The sequence below is a fragment of the Lolium perenne genome, chromosome 7, assembly GCF_019359855.2.
Source record: "Lolium perenne isolate Kyuss_39 chromosome 7, Kyuss_2.0, whole genome shotgun sequence".
NCBI lineage: Eukaryota > Viridiplantae > Streptophyta > Magnoliopsida > Poales > Poaceae > Lolium > Lolium perenne.
In genome coordinates, this window is record NC_067250.2 from 278,989,609 (window position 1) to 279,015,960 (window position 26,352).

The following is a 26,352-nucleotide window of genomic DNA, read 5'->3' on the forward strand; positions in this document are numbered from 1 at the left end:
AGCGGGAGGGGATCATACTGAAGAGTGGTCGGGTTGCAGATGCACAAGCCCATGCAGTTGATGGAGAGGACAAGGAGGCCGTCGCAGGGGCCTCCACACGGAAGAACCAGTAGACCGGGCCAACTCGCGCGACGGACTGCAGCTGGTCGGCGGTGGTGAGCCCTGCCCGGTGGTCCAAGGGGGTGATGTCTACGGATCTGTCGTCAATGTCGCCGAGGTGATTGAAGCCGCATAGCAGAGGGAGAGTGGGCTGGCGGCCTGGTGTGCCAGGAGGAAGCGGCAGGTGGAGGTGGCGCGGCGCCAGGCGGGGCAGACGGCGCGGCAACAGAGGAGGGCTTTGGGGGGCAGTCGGGCGAGGATCTCCCATACCACAATCTCATCGGGGAGGCTGCGGGGGGAGGCGCCGCTTCTGCTGCACCTGCGGCCTCCGCCATAGCCGCCGGCTTTCCAGGACCAAAGCAAGGGGCTATCAGTACTGTGGAGTTGTGGTAGTGGTGGCGGCGGAGGGTAGGTTTGGTATGGTCTCTCTCTTTCAGGAATATATTTGAGCTGGGCACCATCTTGTTGAACAGCCCAGGCTGTCTGATGAACGAATTGGATTTGTCCCTGATGCTGTACAATTTTCTGGAAAAAAACAAATGATTGTGTCTAATTCTATGGTTGTATTGAGCAATTTGCACCCACTCGTCTCATCTTTCAATCTCCTATTTCAACTGACGGCTGCTGCACCACTATATCGTCACCATCGACGCCAGCAAGATCTAGACAGCCACCTCCTCTACCTCCCTTGGCACACCATCAGTGTACTCAACTCTAGCTAAGGGAGCACTTTGATCGTAGACATGTACATAGGACAGTAGTTTTATGGTTTTTGGTGACATGAGTGGGTTCTACTGCTTCCGATTTGGAGAAAGTAAAGTATTGTTGTGGGGAAAAATATTGGCTACGTGAAGGGGTGCTGACCTGCTAGGACATTACATGAACAACAGTTGAACAAAGCCAAGTCAAGAATACCCTACAAAAATCTATGCTCCAGTTCCCCACTCCACCAAAAGGGTGGAAACTCATTCACTACCCATCCAATGCAACAATGGGAGAGAGCTAGAGTTTGGGGAGCTCTAGTTTCAGACCTAATCAGGGAGTCTCCAAACATAATACTAAGTCATGCCCCAACAAGGCGATCACCTAAAAGCATTGATGACAACTCTCGCATAACATACAACAAGCTTCGCTATAAGGCTAGGATCATACCATAGACTTAGATATTTCTACATTTTCTGCCAATGATGCAGACTTCACCTACACACTGGTTTTATCTTTCTAAGGAGGGAACACATTCCATAATTTCATTTAGTCAGTGACCACTGGAGTGAAGAATACACGAATATGCAATTGCAAGAAGAAAAAACTTATGCATGCCCACCACCAAACTTACGGCCATCATTTTACAAATCAAGCATGTAACTGAAATGGTAATAAGTGTCAGGAAGTGGGTAATCACCTAAATGACTGAAGGTAGCAACAAAGTGTGCAGTTTCAAGCTCAGATGAGGATCTGATTTAGCTGAGAAAGCCAGAACCATGATACTTATGTCTCCCAAGTCATTTGGATGAACATACGACGCTATCTAGATAACATTGAACAACCATTACATGAACCAAAGACCTCCATTTTGTCTAAAAGATAAAAATGGATTGGGAGAACTGAATGAAAATTGTAGAAGTCTGCATGTGATTTAGCAACATTAATGGGCAATGAAACACAGATGTTCCAACAAAAGTAAACGTCACATATTACAGATCTGATCTAAATTCTCCCCAAAACATGAAATAAGTTAGGCAAGTATCTCAAAGGAAATTGATGCTATCACATCGACATAATGATCTATCAAAGGGGTCACTAGTAGTAAGATCATGGATGTGCCCAATATGTATACCATCACAGTAGTCAGAATCAGGGATAAAATTGAACTGAGCACCTTCAGAAGCCCTGTTATCCAGCTGTAGCTTTCTGGGTTGAGCAGCTATCCATTCAGAAATGTATTTCTTCCGGTTTCCTGAAATGCGTGATGCAAACTCCATATGTTCTAGCACTTTGGCATTCAAAAGAAAGAACCTTGCAAAATCAACATCTCTCGGTGTTCCGTGATAATTTATCAGCATTACTTTTTTGAGATGGAGCTCCAAACATTCAATATAACCAAGTGGAAAATGATGACGTGCTCTTTTTGATGCCCTGTCCCGGTATAACTGAAATACGATTTGTAGTTAGAGATATGGTTGAATGTAGGGATTGATGGGCTAATTGCATAAGAAGACAGCGAAGCAACTAGCTATAGGATAAAGAGGCCTATAAAATAAACGGAGTGCAAAATATTCTCACCAAGACATATAACTTCTCCAAGCAAGGAAAGAATTTCACAAAGTCAATGGCATCATCAACACTGGGAGGTGACATGCGCAAAACCAAAACTTTAACTGTTGGCACCACACTCATCAAACTGGCAACAACAGTTCTCTAAAGTAAGCAAGAAATATGAATGATTAGCACACAAATTCATAAGCCACATGAATGGTCATCGCACAAGATTTGCAAGATTGAGTAAACATGATGAGATGTCTCCTTTGTAGAGAAATAAAAAGTTGCGGTTACCTGAACAAATGTGGTTTCGAGCTTGGCTTTAGAGAACCCTTCTGGCAGAGAACCCAAGAAATCCAGTTTGGGCGCGCAAAGCACATGGATTGATAAGTGGTCATCCAATCCAGATAGGAATAACTTCTCTAGGAGAGGGGCATCCTCAACAATCACTTGTTGCAATACTTCCTCAGGTTCATCTCTCCAACCAGACGACACACCTAGGCTCCTAAGGGTGGAAGAGTTGATCCGAACGGCACGAACACCATCCAATTCGCTAAGCACCAAGCTCTCCAGCACAGAGCATCCAGCAAGAACGTCATGGAGGACGCCCTCCGAGACGACGACACCTTTAAGGGTGAGCTGCTTGAGGATGGGGAGATGTAGATCACCGACAGAGGGGAAATGGATCATGCAGCCGGTGCACTTGATGCTGAGGATGCGCAGGGTGGGCGAAAATCGGAGCACGGACAGCGGCAGGGCATACGGGTCCTCCTCCCTGGGCAGTTCCCGACGTTCCTCGTCACGTCTCTTTCGCTTTTGCCACAGATCCAACTCGGAGAGGCCATTGAGGGCTGGCGACTGGAGCCAGCGGCTCAATAATGTGGAGACGAACTCAGATTTGTAGCCGTACCAGGTAAGGGAGAGCCGGCGGCAAGGCGCCTGGTGGTCGGCGAGGATGCGCGAGACGAGGCTGGAGGGGGCGGGCTCGTCTTCGCGGCGGAGCTCCACGCCGAGGTTGAGCGGGGCGGAGCGGAAGTGGCCGCGCCACCGGGTGGACAGCGACTGCGTGCGGGCGCCGTCCTTGGTAGGGAGGAGCGACACGATGCGGCGGAGAACGTCGGGGTGGAGGTTGCTGATCTGGTCAGGGCTTTCTCCGGCTTCGGTCTTCTCGCTCGCCGGCGGTGTGACGCCGGCGTCCAACTCGGCCTCGGGCCATTTTCGCTTCTTGGCTCTACGGGTGGCCATCGCCGCCGCCAGCCCTCAATAGACACTGAAAGAGGAGGCTGCGTTTGTTTCAGTTTTTCTGCTTTTATTTCAGTTGGCAAATATGGAGTTGGAGACTTTCTTTTTTGTTCTTCAAAACGATAGGCACCGGAAGAAAACAAAATGCTCTCTTATTAATTTTTGCGGCGATTGAACACGATTCAAATTTTGTTTGAGCACCACAGCAATTTGAATTTTAGATCACACTTTTTGGCACAAAAACAACAAAAGAACATAGGATGCTGCCCGGTCGATCGGGAATCAACCTGATTTCATGTGTAATTCACGTGCAACTATGGTAAAGGATATATAATTGCACATACATATGTAATTCTCGTATGTATAAATCACGATGCAAATCTAACATTCGTCAAGTTAATTGGGCTCTAACTTATACAAGACTTACATTCCAAAGATTTTCTTCTTACTCTGTTTAATTTTTTTTCGATAAAGGATGCTTTATTACTTCAAGAAGCAATTACATCCAGCCTCTGCATAACCTCTTACTCTCTTTGATAATTTTAAAGATTTTAATTTAGGGAATTGCTAATTCTAAGTTGCCTAAGATTTAATAAATCTCAGCCATCTACTTAGCCCTTGGATATGTTATGCCAAGATTTGTGCAAGCTGTCGGTTTGTGTCGGTGTACGTTCCTTTTTCTACATCAGCGTGCATCGTGGGTCCTTGCGCGGACGGCTTTGTCACGTGTTGTTGAGAGCATCTCCAACGGGGCGATGTTAAGTGACCTTTTGCGTTTGTGCGGTCGAAAAATATATCTGGGAGCAGGTCCAGCGGCCCGACGCATAGTGTCGGGTTGTCGGCAGAGACGCAAACCTGACCCAAATATGCGTCGAGTTTGCGTCTCCGCGGACGCGCTGAGTAACCGCCGAATCTCACGTAGGACCCGCGTGTCAATGGCTGGGACGCCGCTAACATTCCCGCCAGTGGCCATTCCCAGCCCGAAAAGTCACAGTTGACCGGTGCTACACTCTAGCCAATTGCGATGGACGTCCTCGTCGCTACAGCCATCATGGATTCTGAGGGAACCCTCGCAGCCACCGTCCCGGACTCCCCCATAGCCACCACCACAGCTCCAATGGAGACGCATCTCCGGCCGACTCAAAGCGTGCCGTCACCGGCGGCCGGGAAGCTAAGCCGAAGGCGCCAAAGAAGCTGTTGTCGAAGGAGGAGAAAGACGTCCAGGCCACGAAGCGTCGCGGCAGGCGCAAGAATTTGAAGGAGTGGAATGCAGCAGCGGCGGCCATCGAGCAGGCGCAGGCCGCTGCCCAAATGGCGTGGCAGATGCAGGTGAAAGCCAGCGCCCATGTATGCCTCCATCCTGGCCTCCATCCGAGCCTAGCGGAGGTCATGATCTTCGACAAGCAAGAGATGATCGTGGGTGCCTCTCCCCCGGCCTCGTCGGTGAGCTCGGTAAGTTCCCAGTTGCATCCTAGAACGCATGCACCCTCGTAGGTCCACACGGCGCCGCGGTTCGCCTCCGGCCCCGCCCCAGTGCACTTCAACGGGGACCCGGTTCCCGACCTGAACCGGACGCCGAGGAGCGGTGACTCGTGCCCGGCCGCAACACAGAAGATGCGACAGGTCCCGGAGGAGAGCATGCCAGTGCCCCGCACCCTGTTTGGGTAAATGACACCATCTGCCCCGACAATGGACGACCCGGTATGTTTGCTCTCTCAGTGCCTCGCTCTGTCGTGTGTCATTCGTCTGACGTCCGGTGATTTGTAGGCCTATTGGACGGGACGCAATGAGGGCGATATCCAGGCCATAATTTTCGGCGACGGCTTCCTCGGCGAAGGTGGCGTTGGGACATGGACGCATGATCAGTCGGCACAGACGCATGATGGGGTGGACATCGATGGCGAACGACTATTCTCCACCCAGCCCACGTAGGCAACAACCATCCGCGTCGATGCCAATGATGGCGGACTTAGTTGTTTGCGACTATGGCTTTCGAATGGAAACAGTGCCCGCAGGATGAATCCATATTCAGCAATACATATCGCGCCTACGAGCGTGCAAGAGACAACGGTGATACAAGGCACACACGGCTTCCCCAAAAATAACATCATAACATCTGACCACCAAGAAACAAAGCTTGCACGCTCGGGAGAAACAAAACATTCAAACTAATTGTAGCCACTGGACAAAGTTGTAGATTCCGGCAGTGGTCGACGGGAGGCCTGATACGTTGCAAACGTATCTATAATTTTTTATGCTTCATGCTTGTTTTCCACCAATTTCTATATGTTTTGTTTATACTTCGTGGCATTTTCATGCATTTTCTGTAAATAACCTATTAACAAGATGCCATGGCGTCGGCCTCTGTTCTTTGCTGTTTTTGTATTTCGTAAAAGTTGTTCTGGAAATATTCTCGGAATTGGACGAAACGAAAGACGAAGTTCCTATTTTGTTGTCACGAAGACAGAGTCCAAAGGGGAGACGGGGAAGATCCAGGAAGCGGCCACACCACCCCTAGGCGCGGCCCCTGGCCGCGCTAGGGGTGGTGTGGGCCCCTCGGCGCCCACCGACATTGCCCTTTTGCCTATAAATTTACATCCTCGGGAAAACCTAAAGACCCGATCCTGCATCCATGAAAAGTTTCGTAGTCGCCGCCATCGTCGACCCTAGTTCCGGAGGATTCTGAAGCTCTTCCCGGCATCCTGCCGGAGAGGGAGATCATCAGTGGATGCTTCTTCATCACCATGCCCGCCTCCAAAGTGATGTGTGAGTAGTTCATCTTTGGACTACGGGTCCATAGTAGTAGCTAGATGGTTGTCTTCTCCTCCTTATGCTTCATGTTTAGATCTTGTGAGCTGCCTAACATGATCAAGATCATCTTTATGTAATGCTACATGTTGTATTTGCTGGGATCCAATGAATATTGAATACTATGATTGAGTTGATTATAGACATGTTTTATATGTTATTTGTGATCTTGCATGCTCTCTGTTTCTAGTAGATGCTCTGGCCAAGTATGTGTTTGTGGCTCCAAGAGGGAGTATTTATGCTCGATAGTGGGTTCATGCATCTAGAAATCTGGGAGAGTGACAATAACTCCTAAGGTTGTATATGTGTTGTTGCTACTAGGGAGAATCAACAATACTTTATCCAAGGATAATTTTATTGTTTAATTTACACACTTTAGTTAATGCAATAATTTGTTGCTTGCAACTTAATACCCAAAGTTGTTCGGATGATATCCTGAGGGTGAATTATTAGTCATAGATGCAGTTGGATTACGGTTTATGAATCTTGTTGTAATGCCCAAATGAATCTCATAGTAATCATCTTGTCATGTATGGTCTTTATTTTGTCAATTGCCCAACTATAATTTGTTTACCAATCATGTTATTTATCTTTATGGAGAGACACCTCTAGTGAACTATGGACTCCGGTCCTTTCTTTTACACTGATAAAACCATCTATTGCAAGTATTGTTCTCTTTATTTTACTGCAAATAAACATCTCTTTCCACACTATATGTCCAATCCTCTGTTTTCAGCAAAACCAGTGAGATTAGCAACCTCACTCTAAGTTAGGACAAAGTAGTTTGGTTGTGGTGTGTGCAGGTTCTACGTTGTTGCTGACATCGGTAGTGCGCCCTGCTAAAGTCAGCCAACAACAACCTTCATAAGTGATTTCTTTATCCTACTGGTCGATTAAACCTTGGTTTCTTTCTGAGGGGAAACTTTCTGTTGTGCTCATAATACCTTCCTCTTGGGGTTTCTGATACGCGTACAGCACGCGTCCGTTGGGAACCCCAAGAGGAAGGTGTGATGCGTACAGCGGCAAGTTTTCCCTCAGTAAGAAACCAAGGTTTATCGAACCAGTAGGAGCCAAGAAGCACGTTGAAGGTTGATGGCGGTGAAGTGTAGTGCGGCGCAACACCAGGGATTCCGGTGCCAACGTGGAACCTGCACAACACAACCAAAGTACTTTCTCCCAACGTAACAGTGAGGTTGTCAATCTCACCGGCTTGCTGTAACAAAGGATTAGATGTATAGTGTGGATGATGATTGTTTGCAGAAAACAGTAGAACAAGTATTGCAGTAGATTGTATTCGATGTAAAAGAATGGACCGGGGTCCACAGTTCACTAGAGGCGTCTCTCCGATAAGAATAAGCATGTTGGGTGAACAAATTACAGTTGGGCAATTGACAAATAAAGAGGGCATGACCATGCACATACATGATATGATGAGTATAGTGAGATTTAATTGGGCATTACGACAAAGTACATAGACCGCTATCCAGCATGCATCTATGCCTAAAAAGTCCACCTTCAGGTTATCATCCGAACTCCTTCCAGTATTAAGTTGCAAACAACAGACAGTTGCATTAAGTATGGTGCGTAATGTAATCAACAACTACATCCTTAGACGTAGCATCGATGTTTTATCCCTAGTGGCAACAGCACATCCATAACCTTAGAACTTTCTGTCACTGTCCCAGATTTAATGGAGGCATGAACCCACTATCGAGCATAAATACTCCCTCTTGGAGTTACTAGCAAAAACTTGGCTAGAGCCTCTACTAACAACGGAGAGTATGCAAGATCATAAACAACACATAGGTAATAGATTGATAATCAACATAACATAGTATTCTCTATCCATCGGATCCCAACAAACACAACATGTAGCATTACAGATAGATGATCTTGATCATGTTAGGCAGCTCACAAGACCCGACAATGAAGCACAATTAGGAGAAGACGACCATCTAGCTACTGCTATGGACCCATAGTCCAGGGGTGAACTACTCACTCATCACTCCGGAGGCGACCATGGCGGTGAAGAGTCCTCCGGGAGATGATTCCCCTCTCCGGCAGGGTGCCGGAGGCGATCTCCTGAATCCCCCGAGATGGGATTGGCGGCGGCGGCGGCTCTGGATGGTTTTCCGTATCGTGGCTCTCGGTACTGGGGGTTTCGCGACGAAGACCTTAAGTAGGCGGAAGGGCAGGTCAGGAGGCGTCACGGGGGGCCCACACAGCAGGGCCACGCGGGCCCCCTGTAGGCCGCGCCGCCCTACTGTGGCGGCGCCCCGTGGCTGTAGGATAACGTTGCATAGAAAACAAAAATTTTCCTACCGCGAACACGCAATCCAAGCCAAGATGCAATCTAGAAGACGGTAGCAACGAGGGGGTATCGAGTCTCACCCTTGAAGAGATTCCAAAGCCTACAAGATGAGGCTCTTGTTGCTGCGGTAGACGATCACTTGCCGCTTGCAAAAGCGCGTAGAAGATCTTGATCACGATCGGTTCCGGCGCCACGAACGGGCAGCACCTCCGTACTCGGTCACACGTTCGGTTGTTGATGAAGACGACGTCCACCTCCCCGTTCCAGCGGGCAGCGGAAGTTGTAGCTCCTCTTGAATCCGACAGCACGACGGCGTGGTGTCGGTGGCGGTGTAGAAGTCCGGCGGAGCTTCGCTAAGCAAACCGGACAATATGAAGTGGAGGAGCAAAGCTAGGGTTTGGGAGGGGGTGGCCGGCCACTCAAGGGGGGCGGCCAAGCTATGGTCTTGGGGTGGCCGGCCCCCTCCCTTGGCCCCTCATTATATAGGTGGATCCCAAGTGTTGGTGTCCAAGTCTTCGAATAAGACCCGAAACCAAAACCTTCCATAGGAGGGGGCAAACCTAGCCCAACTAGGACTCCCACCCAAAGGTGGGATTCCCACCTCCCATGTGGGGGTGGCCGGCCCCTATGGTGGAGTCCACTTGGGACTCCACCCCCACTAGGGCTGGCCGGCCATGGAGGTGGAGTCCCTTGTGGACTCCACCTTCCTTGGTGGTTTCTTCCGGACTTTTCTAGAACCTTCTAGAACCTTCCATAGAACCTTCCGCGACATTTTATTTCACATAAAATGACATCCTATATATGAATCTTATTCTCCGGACCATTCCGGAACTCCTCGTGATGTCCGGGATCTCATCCGGGACTCCGAACAAATATTCGAACTTCATTCCATAATTCAAGAACTACCATTTCAACATCCAACTTTAAGTGTGTCACCCTACGGTTCGAGAACTATGCGGACATGGTTGAGTACTCACTCCGACCAATAACCAATAGCGGGATCTGGAGATCCATAATGGCTCCCACATATTCAACGATGACTTTAGTGATCGAATAAACCATACACATATATTACCAATTCCCTTTGTCTCGCGATATTTTACTTGTCCGAGGTTTGATCTTCGGTATCACTCTATACCTTGTTCAACCTCGTCTCCTGACAAGTACTCTTTACTCGTACCGTGGTATGTGGTCTCTTATGAACTCATTCATATGCTTGCAAGACATTAGACGACATTCCACCGAGAGGGCCCGTAGTATATCTATCCGTCATCGGGATGGACAAATCCCACTGTTGATCCATATGCCTCAACTCATACTTTCCGGATACTTAATCCCACCTTTATAGCCACCCATTTACGCAGTGGTGTTTGGTGTAATCAAAGTACCTTTCCGGTATAAGTGATTTACATGATCTCATGGTCATAAGGACTAGGTAACTATGTATCGAAAGCTTATAGCAAATAACTTAATGACGAGATCTTATGCTACGCTTAATTGGGTGTGTCCATTACATCATTCACACAATGACATAACCTTGTTATTAATAACATCCAATGTTCATGATTATGAAACTAATCATCCATTAATCAACAAGCTAGTTTAAGAGGCATACTAGGGACTTCTTGTTTGTCTACATATCACACATGTACTAATGTTTCGGTTAATACAATTCTAGCATGATATATAAACATTTATCATAAACATAAAGATATAAATAATAACCACTTTATTATTGCCTCTAGGGCATATCTCCTTTAGTCTCCCACTTGCACTAGAGTCAATAATCTAGATTACATTGTAATATACCTAACACCCATGGCATTTTGGTGTTGGTCATGCTTTGCCCTAGGGAGAGCTTTAGTCAACGGATCTGCTACATTCAGATCAGTGTGTACTTTGCAAATCTTTACTTCTCCATCTTCGATGTACTCGCGAATCGAGTGGTAACGCAGCTTGATATGCTTCAGCCTCTTGTGTGACCTTGGCTCTTGTGCATTGGCGATGGCACCCATGTTATCACAAGTAAATGATTAATGGGTCCAATGCACTAGGAACCACACCGAGCTCTACAATGAACCTCTTCATCCATACCGCTTCGATGAAGCCTCTGAAAGCCGCTATGTACTCTGATTCTGTTGAAGACTTCGCCACCGTGCACCGCTTCGAGCTTGCCCAGCTTACTGCAGCACCATTCAATATAAACACGTACCCGCATTGTGACTTAGAGTCATCGGGATCGGTGTTCCAACTTGCATCGGTGTAACTTGTTACAACGAGCTCTTGGTCACCTCCATAACAAAGAAACATATCCTTAGTTCTTTTCAAGTACTTCGGGATATTCTTGACCGCTGTCCGAGTGTTCCATTCCTGGATCACTTTGATATCTGCTAGTCAAACTAACGGCATGTGCTATATCCGGTCTTGTACATAGCATGGCATACATAATAGAGCCTATCGCCAAGCATAGGGGATGTTACTCATCCTTTCTCTTTCTTCTGCCGTAGCCGGTCCTTGAGTTTTACTCAATACCTTGCCTGGTAACATAGGTAAGAACCCTTTCTTACTTTCGTCCATTCTAAACTTCTTTAGAATCTTGTCCAGATATGTACTCTGTGATAGCCCTATTAGGCGTCTTGATCTATCTCTATAAATCTTGATGCCTAATATATATGATGCTTCACCAAGGTCTTTCATTGAAAAACTATTATTCAAATATCCCTTAACAATCGCTTAATAGTTCTATATCATTCCCGATCAATAATATGTCATCTACATATAATATCGGGAATGCTACGTAGCTCCCACTCACTTTCTTGTAAATACAGGCCTCTCCATGACACTTTGTATAAACCCTAAGTCTTTTATCACCTTAAAAATGCTTCGGTTCCAACTTCTTTTGGCTTGCTACAGTCCAACGATTGAAGGCTGAATTTTGCATACTTGGCAAGAATTTTAGGATCGACAAAACCTTTGGGTTGTACCATATACAACTCTTCCTCAATGTCTCCATTAAGGAACGCCGTTTTGACATCCATCTGCCAAATCTCATAATCGAAAAATGCAGCTATTGCTAACAAAATCCTCACAGATTTTAGCTTCGCTACAGGTGAGAAAGTCTCATCGTAGTCAACTCCTTGAATTTGTCGGAAACCCTTTGCGACAAGTCGAGCTTTATAGACGATAATATTACCATCAGCATCTGTTTTTCTCTTGAAGATCCATTTATTTTCGACAGCCTTTCGGCTATCAGGTAAGTCTACCAAAGTCCATACTTTGTTATCATACATGGATCCCATTTCGGATTTCATGGCTTCTTGCCATTTGTTGGAATCTGGGCTCATCATCGCTTCTTCATACGTCGCAGGGTCCTCATCATTGTTATCCACAATCATGACATTTAGACAAGGATCATACCAATCGGGAGTGGCACGTTCCCTTGTCGATCTGCGAGGTTCGATGGTTTCCTCGTTCGAAGTTTCATGATCATTATCATTAGCTTCCTCTGTTGCCGGTGTAGGCGGTATAGGTACAACTTCCACATCGCGCTACTCGATCAACGAGTATAGATTCATCAATCTCATCGAGTTCTACTTTTCTTCAGTCCACTTATTTAGTGAGAAATTCTTTCTCAAGAAAGGTTCCGTTCTTAGCAACAAAGATTTTGCCTTCGGATCTGTGATAGAAAGTGTATCCTATAGTTTCCTTAGGATAACCTATGAAGACGCATTTCTCCGCTTTGGGTTCTAGCTTGTCCGGTTGTAACTTCTTTACATAGGCTTCGCAACCCCAAACTTTCAGAACGACACTTAGGTTTCTTATTAAACCATAATTCATACGGTGTCGTTTCTACGGATTTTGATGGTGCTCTATTTAAAGTGAATGCGGCTGTCTCTAATGCATAACTCCAAAATGATAACGGCAAATCGATAAGAGACATCATACTACGAACCATATCTAAGAGAGTTCGATTACGACGTTCGGACACACCGTTTCGTTGAGGTGTTCCGGCGGTGTCAATTGTGAAAGTATTCCGCATTTCTTTAAATGCATGCCAAACTCATAACTCAGATATTCACCTCCACGATCAGATCGTAGAAATTTGATCTTCTTGTTACGTTGATTTTCTACTTCACTTTGAAATTCCTTAAACTTCTCGAAAGTTTCGGATTTATGTTTCATGAAATAGATATACCCATATCTACTCAGATCATCTGTGAAGGTTAGAACATAACGATAACCACCGCGCGATGCTACGCTCATTGGTCCACATACATCGGTATGTATGATTTCCAATAAGTCGATGGCTCGCTCCATCATACCAGAGAATGGAGTCTTTGTCATTTTTCCCATTAGACATGCTTCGCATCTATCAAGTGACTCAAAGTCAAGTGATTCAAGTAATCCATCAAGGTATGGAGTTTCTTCATGCGTTTCACTCCAATATGACCAAGACGACATATTGCCACATATAAGTAGAATTATCAATTAGTTTAATTCGCTTAGCATCAATGTTATGTATATGTGTATCACTACTATCGAGATCTAACGAAATAAGCCATTCTTTTGTGGTGCTCGACCATAAAAGATATTATTCATAAAAATAGAACAACCATTATTCTCGGACTTGAATGAATAACCGTCTTGCATTAAACAAGATCCAGATATAATGTTCATGCTCAACGCAGTACATAATAACAATTATTTAGGCTTAAAACTAATCCCGAAGGTAGATGTAGAGGAAGTGTCCCGATTGCGATCACATTGACCTTGGATCCGTTTTCCAACGCGCATCGTCACTTCATCTTTCAGCGGTTGTCGTTTATTCTTTAGTTCCTGTTTCGAGTTACAAATATGAGCAACCGAACCAGTATCAAATACCCAGTACTAGAACGAGAACTAGTGAGATAAACATCTATAACATGTATATCGGATATACCTTCTTTCTTTTTCTTGACAAGGCCGCTCTTTAGATCAGCCGGATACTTGGAGCAATTACGCTTCCAGTGTCCCTTCTCCTTGCGATAATAGCACTCGGCATCGGGCTTAGGGCCGTTCTTAGGTTTCATAGGAGGCGTGGCAGCTTTCTTGCCACCCTTCTTGAATTTTCCCTTAGACTTGCCTGTTTCTTGAACTGGTGGTCTTGTTGACCATCAACACTTGGTGCTCTTTCTTGATCTCAATCTCAGCAGCTTTTAGCATGCCAAAGAGTTCGAGTAACTCCTTGTTCATGTTCTCGCATATTGTAGTTCATCACAAAGTTCTTGTAACTTGGTGGCGGTGATTGAAGGACACGATTAATCCCGATCTGTTAGGAATCACTATTCCCAAGTCAGAGTTTCTTCGCATGCCCGGTCATGGCGAGCATGTGCTCACTAACGGAGCTGCCTTCTTCCATCATACACCGAAGAAATGTTTCGATGCTTCATAGCATTCCATCGCCGCATGAGTCTCGAATATAGCTTTCAGCTCATTCATCAACTCATGAGGATCATGGTGCTCAAAACGTTTTTGAAGATCGGATTCCAGATCGCACAGATGGCACAGGAACTTGAGAGTACCGAGTTTTCCGAGTTGCGTAAACAGCTTTTACTTCATCGGATTCATCTTCTCAGGAGGGTCACCTAGCGGTGCATCAAGCACAAATTGCAGATTTCCGCCAGAGAGGAAGATCCTCACATGACGGAACCGATCGGTGAAGTTGCTACCGTTGCTCTTAAGTTTCTCTTTCTCTAGAACCGATTAAAATTGATTGAGGACGCCATCTCTACAACATATATTTGCAATAGTTTAGACTAAGTTTATGACAAATTGAGTTCAAATTTTAATTCAACATAATTAAAACCCTAGGTGAACTCCCACTCAAAACAATATCCCTCGCATTGTCTTAGTGATCACACGAACCAAATCCACCGCACCTAAAACCCGATCATCACGAGAAAAGGTGTGATTTCAATGGCGAACACTCATAGTGTTCATCATATCAACCATATGATTCATGCTCTACCTTTCGGTATCACGTGTTCCGAGACCATGTCTGTACATGCTAGGCTCGTCAAGGCCACCTTAGTATCCGCATGTGCAAAACTGTCTTGCACCCGTTGTATGTACTTATCGAATCTATCACACCCGATCATCACGAGATGCTTCGAAACGATAAGACTTAATAACGGTGCTACTAAGGATGAACACTTTATTATCTTGAGATTTTAGTGAGGGATCATCTTATAATGCTACCGTCGCGATCTAAGCAAAATAAGATGCATAAAAAGGATTAACATCACATGCAGTTCATATGTGATATGATATGGCCCTTTTGTTCTTGTGCCTTTGATCTTCATCTCCAAAGCACGGATATGATCTCCATCATCTTCGGGCATGATCTCCATCATCGTCGGCGTAGCACCAAGGTCAATGGCACCGTCTTCATGTTTGTCCTCCATGTAGCAACTATTACAACTACTTTGAAATACTACTCAACATGAAATTTAAAGACAACCATAAGGCTCCTGCCGGTTGCCACAATACAATAATGATCATCTCATACATATTCATCATCATATCATGGCCATATCACATCACCAAACCCTGCAAAACAAGTTAGACGTCTCTAATTTGGTTTGCATATTTTACGTGGTTTAGGGTTTCGAGAGAGATCTAATCTACCTACGAACATGAACCACAACGTTGATACTAATGTTTTCAATAGAAGAGTAAATTGAATCTTTACTATAGTAGGAGAGACAGACACCCGCAAAGCCTCTTATGCAATACAAGTTGCATGTCGAACGAGGAACAAGTCTCATGAACGCGGTCATGTAAAGTTAGTCCGAGCCGCTTCATCCCACTATGCCATAAAGATGCAAAGTACTCAAACTAAAGATAACAAGAGCATCAACGCCCACAAACCATTGTGTTCTACTCGTGCAACCATCTATGCATAGACACGGCTTACCACTGTAGGATAACGTTGCATAGAAAACAAAAATTTTCCTACCGCGAACACGCAATCCAAGCCAAGATGCAATCTAGAAGACGGTAGCAACGAGGGGGTATCGAGTCTCACCCTTGAAGAGATTCCAAAGCCTACAAGATGAGGCTCTTGTTGCTGCGGTAGACGATCACTTGCCGCTTGCAAAAGCGCGTAGAAGATCTTGATCACGATCGGTTCCGGCGCCACGTCAGGGCAGCACCTCCGTACTCGGTCACACGTTCGGTTGTTGATGAAGACGACGTCCACCTCCCCGTTCCAGCGGGCAGCGGAAGTTGTAGCTCCTCTTGAATCCGACAGCACGACGGCGTGGTGTCGGTGGCGGTGTAGAAGTCCGGCGGAGCTTCGCTAAGCAAACCGGACAATATGAAGTGGAGGAGCAAAGCTAGCGGTTGGGAGGGTGGCCGGCCACTCAAGGGGCGGCCAAGCTATGGTCTTGGGGTGGCCGGCCCCCTCCCTTGGCCCCTCATTATATAGGTGGATCCCAAGTGTTGGTGTCCAAGTCTTCGAATAAGACCCGAAACCAAAACCTTCCATAGGAGGGGGCAAACCTAGCCCAACTAGGACTCCCACCCAAAGGTGGGATTCCCACCTCCCATGTGGGGGTGGCCGGCCCCCTATGGTGGAGTCCACTTGGGACTCCACCCCCACTAGGGCTGGCCGGCCATGGAGGTGGAGTCCCTTGTGGACTCCACCTTCCTTGGTGGTTTCTTCCGGACTTTTCTAGAACCTTCTAGAACCTTCCATAGAACCTTCCGCGACATTTTATTTCACATAAAATGACATCCTATATATGAATCTTATTCTCCGGACCATTCCGGAACTCCTCGTGATGTCCGGGATCTCATCCGGGACTCCGAACAAATATTCGAACTTCATTCCATAATTCAAGAACTACCATTTCAACATCCAACTTTAAGTGTGTCACCCTACGGTTCGAGAACTATGTGGACATGGTTGAGTACTCACTCCGACCAATAACCAATAGCGGGATCTGGAGATCCATAATGGCTCCCACATATTCAACGATGACTTTAGTGATCGAATAAACCATACACATATATTACCAATTCCCTTTGTCTCGCGATATTTTACTTGTCCGAGGTTTGATCTTCGGTATCACTCTATACCTTGTTCAACCTCGTCTCCTGACAAGTACTCTTTACTCGTACCGTGGTATGTGGTCTCTTATGAACTCATTCATATGCTTGCAAGACATTAGACGACATTCCACCGAGAGGGCCCAGAGTATATCTATCCGTCATCGGGATGGACAAATCCCACTGTTGATCCATATGCCTCAACTCATACTTTCCGGATACTTAATCCCACCTTTATAGCCACCCATTTACGCAGTGGTGTTTGGTGTAATCAAAGTACCTTTCCGGTATAAGTGATTTACATGATCTCATGGTCATAAGGACTAGGTAACTATGTATCGAAAGCTTATAGCAAATAACTTAATGACGAGATCTTATGCTACGCTTAATTGGGTGTGTCCATTACATCATTCACACAATGACATAACCTTGTTATTAATAACATCCAATGTTCATGATTATGAAACTAATCATCCATTAATCAACAAGCTAGTTTAAGAGGCATACTAGGGACTTCTTGTTTGTCTACATATCACACATGTACTAATGTTTCGGTTAATACAATTCTAGCATGATATATAAACATTTATCATAAACATAAAGATATAAATAATAACCACTTTATTATTGCCTCTAGGGCATATCTCCTTTAGTGGCCCCACTTCGTCTCTCCCTCGGACTTCTGGAAGCTTCGTGGCAAAATAGGCCCCTGGGCGTTGATTTCGTCCAATTCCGAGAATATTTCCTTACTAGGATTTCTGAAACCAAAAAGCAAATGAAACAAGAATCGGCTCTTCGGCATCTCGTTAATAGGTTAGTGCCGGAAAATGCATAAATATGACATAAAGTATGCATAAAACATGTAGGTATCATCAATAAAGTGGCATGGAACATAAGAAATTATCGATACGTTGGAGACGTATCAGCATCCCCAAGCTTAGTTCCTGCTCGTCGCGAGTAGGTAAACGATAACAAAGATAATTTCTGGAGTGACATGCCATCATAATCTTGATCATACTATTGTAAGCACATGTAATGAATGCAGCGATCAAAGCAATGGTAAATGACATGAGTAAACAAATGAATCATATAGCAAAGACTTTTCATGAATAGTACTTTCAAGACAAGCATCAATAAGTCTTGCATAAGAGTTAACTCATAAAGCAATAAATTCAAAGTAGAGGTACCGAAGCAACACAAAGGAAGATTAAGTTTCAGCGGTTGCTTTCAACTTATAACATGTATATCTCATAGATAGTTGTCAATGCAAAGTAATATAACAAGTGTAATATGCAAGTATGTAGGAATCAATGCACAGTTCACACAAGTGTTTGCTTCTTGAGATGGAGAGAGATAGGTGAACTGACTCAACATAAAAGTAAAAGAAAGGCCCTTCGCAGAGGGAAGCATTGATTGCTATATTTGTGCTAGAGCTTTGGTTTTAAAAACAAGAAACAATTTTGTCAACGGTAGTAATAAATCATATGTATCATGTAAATTATATCCTACAAGTTGCAAGTCTCATGCATAGTATACTAATAGTGCCCGCACCTTGTCCTAATTAGCTTGGATTACCTGGATTATCATCGCAATACATATGTTTTAACCAAGTGTCACAAAGGGGTACCTCTATGCCGCATGTACAAAGGTCTAAGGAGAAAGCTCGCATTGGATTTCTCGCTTTTGATTATTCTCAACTTAGACATCCATACCGGGACAACATAGACAGCAGATAATGGACTCCTCTTTAATGCTTAAGCATTTAACAACAATTAATATTCTCATATGAGATTGAGGATATTTGTCCAAAACTGAAACTTCCACCATGATTCATGGCTTTAGTTAGCGGCCCAATGTTCTTCTCTAACATTATGCATGCTCTAACCATTCAACTAGTGGTAAATCGCCCTTACTTCAGACAAGACGGACATGCATAGCAACTCACATGATATTCAACAAGGAGTAGTTGATGGCGTCCCCAGGAACATGGTTATCGCACAACAAGCAACTTAATAAGAGATAAAGTGCATAAGTACATATTCAATACCACAATAGTTTTTAGGCTATTTGTCCCATGAGCTATATATTGTAAAGATGAAGAATAGAAATTTTAAAGGTAGCACTCAAGCAATTTACTTTGGAATGGCGGAGAAATACCATGTAGTAGGTAGGTATGGTGGACACAAATGGCATAGTGGTTGGCTCAAGGATTTTGGATGCATGAGAAGTATTCCCTCTCGATACAAGGTTTAGGCTAGCAAGGTTATTTGAAACAAACACAAGGATGAACCGGTACAGCAAAACTCACATAAAAGACATATTGCAAGCATTATAAGACTCTACACTGTCTTCCTTGTTGTTCAAACCCTTACTAGAAAATATCTAGACCTTAGAGAGACCAATCATGCAAACCAAATTTTAGCAAACTCTATGTATTTCTTCACTAATAGGTGCAAAGTATATGATGCAAGAGCTTAAACATGAGCACAACAATTGCCAAGTATCGCATTATTCAAGACATTATACCAATTACCACATGTTGCATTTCCCGTTTCCAACCATAATAACAATTAACGAAGCAGTTTCAACCTTCGCCATGAACATTATGAGTAAAACTAAGAACATATGTGTTCATATGCAACAGCGGAGAGTGTCTCTCTCCCACACAATGAATGCTAGGATCCAATTTTATTCAAACAAAACAAAAACAAAAACAAACAGACGCTCCAAGTAAAGCACATAAGATGTGACAGAATAAAAATATAGTTTCACTAGAGGAACCTGATAATGTTGTCGATGAAGAAGGGGATTCCTTGGGCATCCCCAAGCTTAGATGCTTGAGTCTTCTTGAAATATGCAGGGATGAACCACAGGGGCATCCCCAAGCTTAGAGCTTTCACTCTCCTTGATCATATTGTATCATCTCCCTCTCTTGATCCTTGAAAACTTCCTCCACACCAAACTCAAAACAACTCATTAGAGGGTTAGTGCATAATCAAAATTCACATGTTCAGAGGTGACATAATCATTCTTAACACTTTTGGACATTGCACAAAGCTACTGAAAGATAATGGAATAGAAAAATCCATCAAGCATAGCAAAACAGGCAATGCGAAATAAAAGGCAGAATCTGTCAAAACAGAGCAGTTCGTAAAGACGAATTTCTAAGAGGCACCAGACTTGCTTAAATGAAAATGCTCAAATTGAATGAAAGTTGCGTACATATCTGAGGATCACTCACGTAAATTGGCATAATTTTCTGAGTTACCTAAAGAGAATTAGACCCAAATTTGTGACAGCAAAGAAATCTGTTTCTGCACAGTAATCCAAATCTAGTATGAACCTTATTATCAAAGACTTTACTTGGCACAACAATGCAACAAAATAAGATAAGGATAGGTTGCTACAGTAGTAACAACTTCCAAGACTCAAATATAAAATAAAGGTGCAGTAGTAAAATCATGGGTTGTCTCCCACAAGCGCTTTTCTTTAACGCCTTTCAGCTAGGCGCAGAATGTGTGTATCAAATATTATCAAGAGACGAAGCACCAACATCATTTTCACAATTTATCCCATTAGGTATCTTAGATGCTCCCTTATCTATAGTGGTTTTAAGAGCTTTATCAATTTTAGGCCTATAATAGTTTTTTGGTTTAGGCACCTTAGAGACATACACGAACTTTTGCTCCTTACCCACATAAGATTTCTCTCTAAACTTTATAGATGAAAAGGTTGAACCCAATGTTCCCATAGCCTCTTCAAGTTCACTAACCATTTGGGTTTGATTATCATGAATAGCACAAGCTTCTAAGATGGCAATTCTCTCATTAATTCCACCTAGAGATTTATCAAGTTTATCAGTGCTATCAAGTAATGCTCCCAAATTAGTCTCAATACTTGGAAGGTTTTGCTCTATGGTTTCCAACTTTTTCATGACATCTTCAAGAGAGGTTTCAATTTTAACTTCATTAACAGGTGGTATTCCAAATAGACTCTCAATAATGCAACTAGCTTCTAAAGCAGGAGCGCCTAGGAAGTTACCTCCCGCGAGACAATCAAGAACATACCTATTCCAGCTAGAGATACCAACATAAAAATTCCTGAGTAGGATAGTGGTGGAGTGTTTCTTAGTGCACCTATTATGAGCATCACTAATTCTATACCAAGCATCTTTTAAACATCCTCCCCCTTGTTGCTTAAATGAACGAACTTCAACTTCAGGATTACTCATTTTAGCAATAGTAAATAAAGCAAACTAGATAAAGTAAATGCAAGTAACTAATTTTTTTGTGTTTTTGATATAGCAAACAAGATAGCAAATAAAGTAAAACTAGCAACTAATTTTTTGTATTTTGATTTAGTGCAGCAAACAAAATAGTAAATAAAATAAAGCAAGACAAAAAACAAAGTAAAGAGATTGGATGTGGAGACTCCCCTTGCAGCGTGTCTTGATCTCCCCGGCAACGGCGCCAGAAAAAGATGCTGGCGTGTAGTTGACGTGGGAGTTAGAGATCTTTGTGCTGTAACTTTTCTTCAGATCCCCGGCAACGGCGCCAGAAAACAGTCTTGATACGCGTACAACACGCGTCCGTTGGGAACCCCAAGAGGAAGGTGTGATGCGTACAGCGGCAAGTTTTCCCTCAGTAAGAAACCAAGGTTTATCGAACCAGTAGGAGCCAAGAAGCACGTTGAAGGTTGATGGCGGCGAAGTGTAGTGCGGCGCAACACCAGGGATTCCGGCGCCAACGTGGAACCTGCACAACACAACCAAAGTACTTTGTCCCAACGTAATAGTGAGGTTGTCAATCTCACCGGCTTGCTGTAACAAAGAATTAGATGTATAGTGTGGATGATGATTGTTTGCAGAAAACAGTAGAACAAGTATTGCAGTAGATTGTATTCGATGTAAAAGAATGGACCGGGGTCCACAGTTCACTAGAGGCGTCTCTCCGATAAGAATAAGTATGTTGGGTGAACAAATTACATTTGGGCAATTGACAAATAAAGAGGGCACGACCATGCACATACATGATATGATGAGTATAGTGAGATTTAATTGGGCATTACGACAAAGTACATAGACCGCTATCCAGCATGCATCTATGCCTAAAAAGTCCACCTTCAGGTTATCATCTGAACCCCTTCCAGTATTAAGTTGCAAACAACAAACAATTGCATTAAGTATGGTGCGTAATGTAATCAACAACTACATCCTTAGACATAGCATCGATGTTTTATACCTAGTGGCAACAACACATCCACAACCTTAGAACTTTCTGTCACTGTCCCAGATTTAATGGAGGCATGAACCCACTATCGAGCATAAATACTCCCTCTTGGAGTTACTAGCAAAAACTTGGCCAGAGCCTCTACTAACAACGGAGAGCATGCAAGATCATAAACAACACATAGGTAATAGATTGATAATCAACATAACATAGTATTCTCTATCCATCGGATCCCAACAAACACAACATGTAGCATTACAGATAGATGATCTTGATCATGTTAGGCAGCTCACAAGACCCGACAATGAAGCACAATTAGGAGAAGACGACCATCTAGCTACTGCTATGGACCCATAGTCCAGGGGTGAACTACTCACTCATCACTCCGGAGGCGACCATGGCGGTGAAGAGTCCTCCGGGAGATGATTCCCCTCTCCGGCAGGGTGCCGGAGGCGATCTCCTGAATCCCCCGAGATGGGATTGGCGGCGGCGGCGTCTCTGGAAGGTTTTCCGTATCGTGGCTCTCGGTACTGGGGGTTTCGCGACGAAGACCTTAAGTAGGCGGAAGGGCAGGTCAGGAGGCGTGATGGGGGCCCCACACAGCAGGGCCGCGCGGCCCCCTGTAGGCCGCGCCGCCCTACTGTGGCAGCGCCCCGTGGCCCCACTTCGTCTCTCCCTCGGACTTCTGGAAGCTTCGTGGCAAAATAGGCCCCTGGGCGTTGATTTCGTCCAATTCCGAGAATATTTCCTTACTAGGATTTCTGAAACCAAAAACAGCAGAAAACAGCAACTGGCTCTTCGGCATCTCGTTAATAGGTTAGTGCCGGAAAATGCATAAATATGACATAAAGTATGCATAAAACATGTAGGTATCATCAATAAAGTGGCATGGAACATAAGATAATATCGATACGTTGGAGACGTATCAGTTTCCCAACTGCATACTTTGCACGACATCAGCTTTTTCTGGCGCCGTTGTCGAGGAGAAAGAGGATTTCTGCAAGGGGAGTCTCTCATATCCAATCTCTTTACTTTGTTATTGTTTTGCTTAGTTTATTTTACTTTGTCTTGTTTGCTTCTTTTTATCAAAAACACACAAAAATTAGTTTTTATTATAGTATTGATTTTTGTTGCTCTATTTTAGTCTTGCTAGAATGAGTATACCTTCCTCCTGGGGTTGGCCACGTGTGGTTAGAGCTCTCAGTCTCGAAACGGATAACAAGAATTCGGGTCCTAAATTTTAAAGAAACACAAGTGAGCCATCATAAAATAAGCAGCTGGCCCACCGATGCCTCCGCTAACAATTATTAACAACTAAAGTAACCATGGTACTTGTGGGGCCCCGGACTAGCCGTCCGAAACACCCGTTATGCATAGACATTCACGATCCCATGATCAGTGTGTCGTGAAAGCATAACCGAACTGGTATCAAATACATCATCCATTACAATACCGAATAAAAAGGATTACAACAGGTCACATGACCAATACTTACATAAGAGACGCAATGGCAGGAGATTAACAATCACACAGCGGAAATACTTCAGACGAAAGCGTTCGCATGGCCCAAGTCATGCCATAACCCTACAGGCAACTGACTGGGAAGACGTTCCTAGCTCGCATAGACGACGTCGACTGCTTCTTCATCTGTTGGAATCCACCAAGTCTGGCCAAGTAAATAGCCAGGGACAAAGCCATGAGTACATTATGAATTGTACTCGCAAACCACCTTAGAGAGAAGTAAAGGATATGCATATTTGGCAGTAGCAAGGAACAGGCACTGTTCTAGGGTTACAAGGAGTGAGAGATTGATTCTCCCAAGAGTAATAACATCTCTATATCTTTGTTGAAAAACCTTTTTGAAAACAAGTTTTCTTTGGAGACTAATAGGTAAGGGCGACCCATTTTCCTTTTCGGCCATCTCAGTATGACCAAAACAACTTTTCCAACTTTCCACCGTACTTCCCAAGTACATCTCCACCAGTCCCACTGGTATTTTTCCGTACCTCCCAGGTACATTTCTAAAACCTTTTGGACAACACTTTTTGTAAAACAAAACTTTCCTTTAATGCCAAGTACCGCCATTCCCATGTCCATAACCGCGGACACGGCTATTCGAATAGATTTACACTCTGCAGAGGTTGTACACTTTCCCCACAAGATCCGATAAATCCGCCGGGATCATCCCTGGTTCACCAAGCGTCAAAACGCGAGGCTCGGATAACCGATCGTAGTTTTTCGCTTGCTCGCCTTAGCCTAAGACATGCCGAATGAGTTGTACCTCCCAACACCAGAGTCCGGGATGCCGTTTACCCAGGAGTTGCAAAGTCCCCGACACCCGACCCTCCGGAATGCCATCCAACCTCTTAGGCATCTTTCAATGGGAGCTCATAAGTTGTACCCCGCGTACCTAAACAGGCAAATGGGTTGCGTCCCTTCTCATGGGAAGAACCCCGGTCGAAGCGTCCATGGTCGGACTGCCACTACACTTGCAGGACCCAAACTAAGGCGAGACAAACTACTACGCTACGCCCCGCCCCACTAAAGGGTAATGTGGTTGTACTGGCTAGGTCCGGTTTCGTACTATGGTTACCAAAGTTTTTCAAAAACACAAGTTCCTCCTTTTTCCTTCCGCACCATCTTTCTCAAAACATTTTTATAAAATTCCCACTTGGGCAGGGTTGCCCCATTCCAAGGTTTTCAAAGAACTCATTTTCTTTAAAACCTTTTCCAAATTCCTTTTTCCAAAGGGCTCCCAACCTATAGTCCAACTTTATTTGAAAAGCGGCGACAAAGATGATAAGGTGTTAAACACCATATCACTAACAGGTATTTGTTTAGTAGGTATCAACGAGGGCTGCACCCGTAAGGGTGGAATAACAAAACACCGAGTGGCAGGACCACTCACATAAATAAATAAAGACATGCAATTTATAAAAGTGCTAATAATGCAAGAGTAAGATAATTAGGATGAGATATGCATCAAGAGGTGGCTTGCCTTGGTTGGCTATTTGTCCCTGGACTTCTTCTGCACGATCCTCTCCTCTTTCTTCTTCTTCGAAATCCTCACCAATATCTGCTCCTTCCTCTCCGATAGTGTTCGCATTCTAACGTCACAAAATAAACGGCGAACAATCAATACATGGCGATAGAATTAACCACACACACAACATTAGTAGCAAAGCACTCAATCAGTGACCCTAAACACATCAAATAAAAAGTACCTAGGGAAAGAGGGCGGTTCTATTATAGAAGAACTACTTCTATCGCCGCTAGAAAATACCTCAACATCTATTGGTTACAAAGGATTTTCACCACACCAGGATATAATACACACATGTACTAGTAGGTAATGAATTTTGGAAACAACCTTGGTGCCAAAGTTTATTATAAAATATTTTAAACAAAAGCAACTCAATTTTCCTAGGGTAAAATAAGCAACAACACCACATTAACAAGTCACTCTAGAACAATACACACACAAAATTTTGGTAAAATCACAGAGAGTAAAGCTTGACCTTATAAAGCTACAAAAGTTGGATTCACTCAATTTGGGTTTTTAAAACAGGAGTTATGATTTTTATAAACCAGAAATTACTTAGGGACTAAATAAATAACCTAGAACTTTCTGAGGATCGCAAAAATACAAACAACATATATACTGGAAGCTATTAACATGTATAACTCACATGCACTGGAATCATTCAAAAATAAGCTTTTAAATATTTTAAAACATTTTAACAAGTCAGAAACTAGAGCACTCCCTTTTTAAATCACAAAAACATAAATTCATGGAAAACCACTAACAAACATGCCATCAGATATATACTGAATATTGTGATCCACCAAAATTGGTTTGGCATTTTTCTAAGCTCATAAATAGTTATCACAATTTGTATACCCAAAAAGGTAACCTGTTTTGGTAATAAAATTCCCAGATTTAAAATATAGTTCACAAAAATAATTCCCTTGACCTGGGCATACCCTAGCATTATATCTACCAGATGCACTTGGTTTTGCCGCAAAAATAGTTTTATTTTTCAAGCTAAAAATCACACAAAAGCCTTCGAATTTCTAAACCATGCACAATCCAGGAAACTCCTGCATGTGTAACCTATGCAAAAATAAAGGTACTGACTTCTACTACACAACAAAGTTGGTTTCATGCAAAAAGGATTTACACAATTCACACACTAAATAAAATACAGAAACAGCAACATTTTAGGGTTTGATTTATTTGCACAGATATACAACAGTAAACAACATGCATGCAAGTGTAGATGGTAAGGAAATTGTTCAGGAGTATGTAGAAGT

The 26,352-nt window shown here is 43.8% G+C and overlaps 1 protein-coding gene across 1 annotated transcript; it reads right to left on the minus strand.

Annotated features, from left to right (window-relative positions):
* Nucleotides 1-1,708: 1,708 nt before the first annotated feature.
* On the minus strand, nucleotides 1,709-3,634 carry LOC127312580 (putative F-box/FBD/LRR-repeat protein At1g78840). Its single transcript, XM_051343107.2, has 3 exons — nucleotides 2,653-3,634; nucleotides 2,383-2,517; nucleotides 1,709-2,249 (listed from the first exon to the last, which is right to left on the minus strand). Exons 1-3 carry the CDS (start codon nucleotides 3,601-3,603, stop codon nucleotides 1,848-1,850), a joined length of 1,488 nt encoding a protein of 495 aa, XP_051199067.1. The 5' UTR covers nucleotides 3,604-3,634; the 3' UTR covers nucleotides 1,709-1,847.
* Nucleotides 3,635-26,352: the final 22,718 nt, after the last annotated feature.

What these genes read in the sequence shown, in the direction of transcription:
- LOC127312580 (XM_051343107.2), bottom strand. Translation starts at nt 3,603, where the DNA reads ATGGCCACCCGTAGAGCCAAGAAGCGAAAATGGCCCGAGGCCGAGTTG. An exon ending in TCGAAACCACATTTGTTCAG is followed by an intron (nt 2,518 to 2,652) that starts GTAACCGCAACT and finishes TGCTTACTTTAG; the next exon opens with AGAACTGTTGTTGCCAGTTT. An exon ending in TGGAGAAGTTATATGTCTTG is followed by an intron (nt 2,250 to 2,382) that starts GTGAGAATATTT and finishes ATCGTATTTCAG; the next exon opens with TTATACCGGGACAGGGCATC.